This window comes from Salvelinus alpinus, chromosome 22 (assembly GCF_045679555.1).
Source record: "Salvelinus alpinus chromosome 22, SLU_Salpinus.1, whole genome shotgun sequence".
Lineage (NCBI taxonomy): Eukaryota > Metazoa > Chordata > Actinopteri > Salmoniformes > Salmonidae > Salvelinus > Salvelinus alpinus.
The window spans coordinates 18,292,789-18,295,725 of record NC_092107.1 but is presented as its reverse complement, the minus strand read 5'-3'; the positions used below and the strand labels follow the sequence as shown (position 1 = coordinate 18,295,725).

The 2,937-nt window shown below is 40.6% G+C and overlaps 1 protein-coding gene across 1 annotated transcript; it reads right to left on the bottom strand.

Moving 5' to 3' along the window:
• Positions 1–459: 459 nt before the first annotated feature.
• LOC139549168 (gem-associated protein 7-like) lies at positions 460–1,821 on the bottom strand. The gene is made up of 2 exons (XM_071359328.1): positions 1,694–1,821; positions 460–1,477 (listed from the first exon to the last, which is right to left on the bottom strand). The coding sequence occupies exon 2, from the start codon at positions 1,458–1,460 to the stop codon at positions 1,074–1,076; it is 387 nt and encodes a 128-aa protein (XP_071215429.1). The 5' UTR covers positions 1,461–1,477; positions 1,694–1,821; the 3' UTR covers positions 460–1,073.
• Between the last annotated feature and the right edge of the window lie 1,116 nt (positions 1,822–2,937).

The following is a 2,937-nucleotide window of genomic DNA, read 5'->3' as shown; positions in this document are numbered from 1 at the left end:
AGGAGTGGGCCAAAATCCCTGCTGCAGTGTGTGCAAACCTGGTCAAGACCTACAGGAAACGTATGATCTTTGTAAATGCAAACAAAGGTTTCTGTACCAAATATTAAGTTCTGCTTCTCTGATGTATCAAATACTTATGTCATGCAATAAAATGCTAATTAATTACTTAAAAATCACACAATGGGATTTTCGTTTTAGATTCCGTCTCACAGTTGAAGTGTACCTATGATAAAAATTACAGACCTCTACATGATTTGTAAGTAGGAAAACCTGCAAAATCGGCAGTGTATCAAACACTTGTTCTCCCCACTGTATAAAAAAAAAAAAAACATGACACTGAAAGACGACGTGACAACTGAACGTGAATATTTCATTCGGTGTGGAATACGACAAGCTCGATACTACCACCCCTTTATCTACAACATATAGCCTACTTAATGAACACATTGTCAAATTCAATGCAAGTGACAGAATGTTTATTCAAAGTAAAAAAAAAAAAATGCATATGCCCATTGGTAAACATATCTCAGCAACAGATCTTATGAAAAGGAAGACAAGAACCACATTGTCCTGTAATCACAAAATAATGGCAAGATTCAAGTTTCCAGACAATTATATCCAATTTCCACCTGAAGACATGTTTGTTTCCATCTCTTCCTAATGAAATGGACTGGACAGCTGAGTCAGAGAACCTGGTGGTATGGGTGCCCCCCTGACATACCGGTTGTAAAGACAGTGCTGACATCTCCCTCCAGTGGAGGTACATTGAATTGGAAACTACGAAACAAAAATCATAGACATATGGTATATCAGTGTTCTCAATACCTGGCTGGCCACATAAACATAACATATGGCAGTGACAAGTCTACCTCTTACTCAAAGTAACAGAATAATACATGGTAACATCTTACTACATATTCACCCAGACAGAACACTGTGTAGCAATGGAACTGTTATCATTGACTCCCCAAAACCAAATTAGAAATAACAGTTCAAATCAGATTCAGTTTGTTGGATATCTACTCAAAACCAGCACAAATAAGTGAACAGCACAAATTGGTGAAAAGCACTGTTCAGAGATCAAACGAGTATGAAATGACATCCTGGCACCTGAGCAGAGCTTCTTTCTGCACCCCAATGGGAGTCTGTAGTTCGGAAACTTGGAAGTTGAGCACGTCAATGTCCGACGCTCCAAACTTCGCCTCAACCTTGACTCTCTCGTACATGTGGAATTGCACCTGCTTATTGGTCATGGCTATGAGCGTTCTCAGGAAGCTTTCTCTCAAAGCCGACCGTGCACGCTGCTCTTCTCCAATTTCGACAGAGTCAGTCCCTGTTTCAGTCGAAGCTGAAATAGTAGTTGGACACAGCGCGACGAAACGGGGTGAGTTCGGGTCGAATCCGCGGCCATTCGGATCAGGTCCTCTCGGGAGGCGAAGCACTGTCACGAGCGTACTCATTTCGAGTTTTTGTCGCTCTGCAATCACAAATTACGACAGATGTTGGCATGATGTGCAAACAAAGTTAGTAGATTAAATTGAAGCTAAAATATAACGACACTAGTTAGCCGTGTTTACTCTGTTTTAGTTGACTGTGTTGACATTCACTAGTTAGCCAGCATGCTATGTAGAGCAAAGCTAGCTAGTTTATGTTCATAGCTAGCAAAGCGAAGTCACTCGTATTTAATACTTACCGACTCAGAGTAAGCAGATTATCTTTGAAGTTGGCCAAAGAGAACGTTTTATGAGGTTCGTTTGAGTATGCACGCTGTACATTTTGTTGTCCCTCTGTTAAATGTGACCGGAAAATGTAATGTATTTTATCTTTGGTTCCGCAGTAGGCAACTCGACACAATCTTTGACACTGATGCCGCCTAGCGAATAAATGAGGGAGCACTCTAAAGTCGATGTGCACTGTACACCAAGGTAGTAGGCAGGCTGTGACTGTAGTTAGGCTGCTGGGGCAATGTGATGCATTTAGCTAGCCTGTTTTACTGTAATGTTTGTATAAAAAAGAAATCACTCCTCCTACTTGATTGATCATACTACTGGATCAATGAGCTTGCTCCACTGAGAAATGATGAGTCAAATTGAATTAGACATTGTTGAATGTTAAATAATGTGGGCTATGTTCAGATTCAGGTGACTATAAAAACGATGAAACATTTGAATGTAAATAATTGCAGCTTATAACGAGGGGGGCTTCAAATTACTTTTCAAAGTGTGTGTGTGTGTGTGTGTCTTTTTTGGCCTCACCCGTCTGAGCGGTCGCCTGTGAATGCCCTCACCCGCTAGTACGCTGAAGCTGATTCTTAGGTTTTGATCGTCTACTACAGGACGTCTGGTAAGAATAGGCGGATGCACTTTCTGTCTCCGTTCAAGGCTTTTATTCTTCTATCTTCAACACCAAACACACACACACACACACACACACACACACACACTACACAGTACCAAACAAACCAAATATTCCTACATTCCTATGTCAAACCATAGGGTCAGATATACTGTATTGGTTAGTTAACTGCTCTTATTTTAACATTTGTTTTCCCGATTTAAATTAAAGATCTGTGGTACTGGATTGTTCATAGGCTACATTTGGTCAACTGTAGTGGCCTAAATGCAACAGTGGCCTAAACGCATTAGGCTGTTCAAAGAAATGTACTTACTGTTTATGTCTCAAATTACCACAATCCAGATGGCCTGAGCATCTCTATCTGATTTGAGTAGGCATAGGGTAACCCAGTGGTGCATTAGATAGGAATGGAGGCTGTGCATAACGTAACATCATTTCCAGACTCATTCTCCCAATGGTGTAAATGAAGAGGCACTATGGTGTCATGTTGTAATTTATAAAGGTATTTGACTTCAACCCAAAGGACCAGAGTTCAATAAACCACCATCCTATCCTGACAACTTACACTGAACAAAAAATATA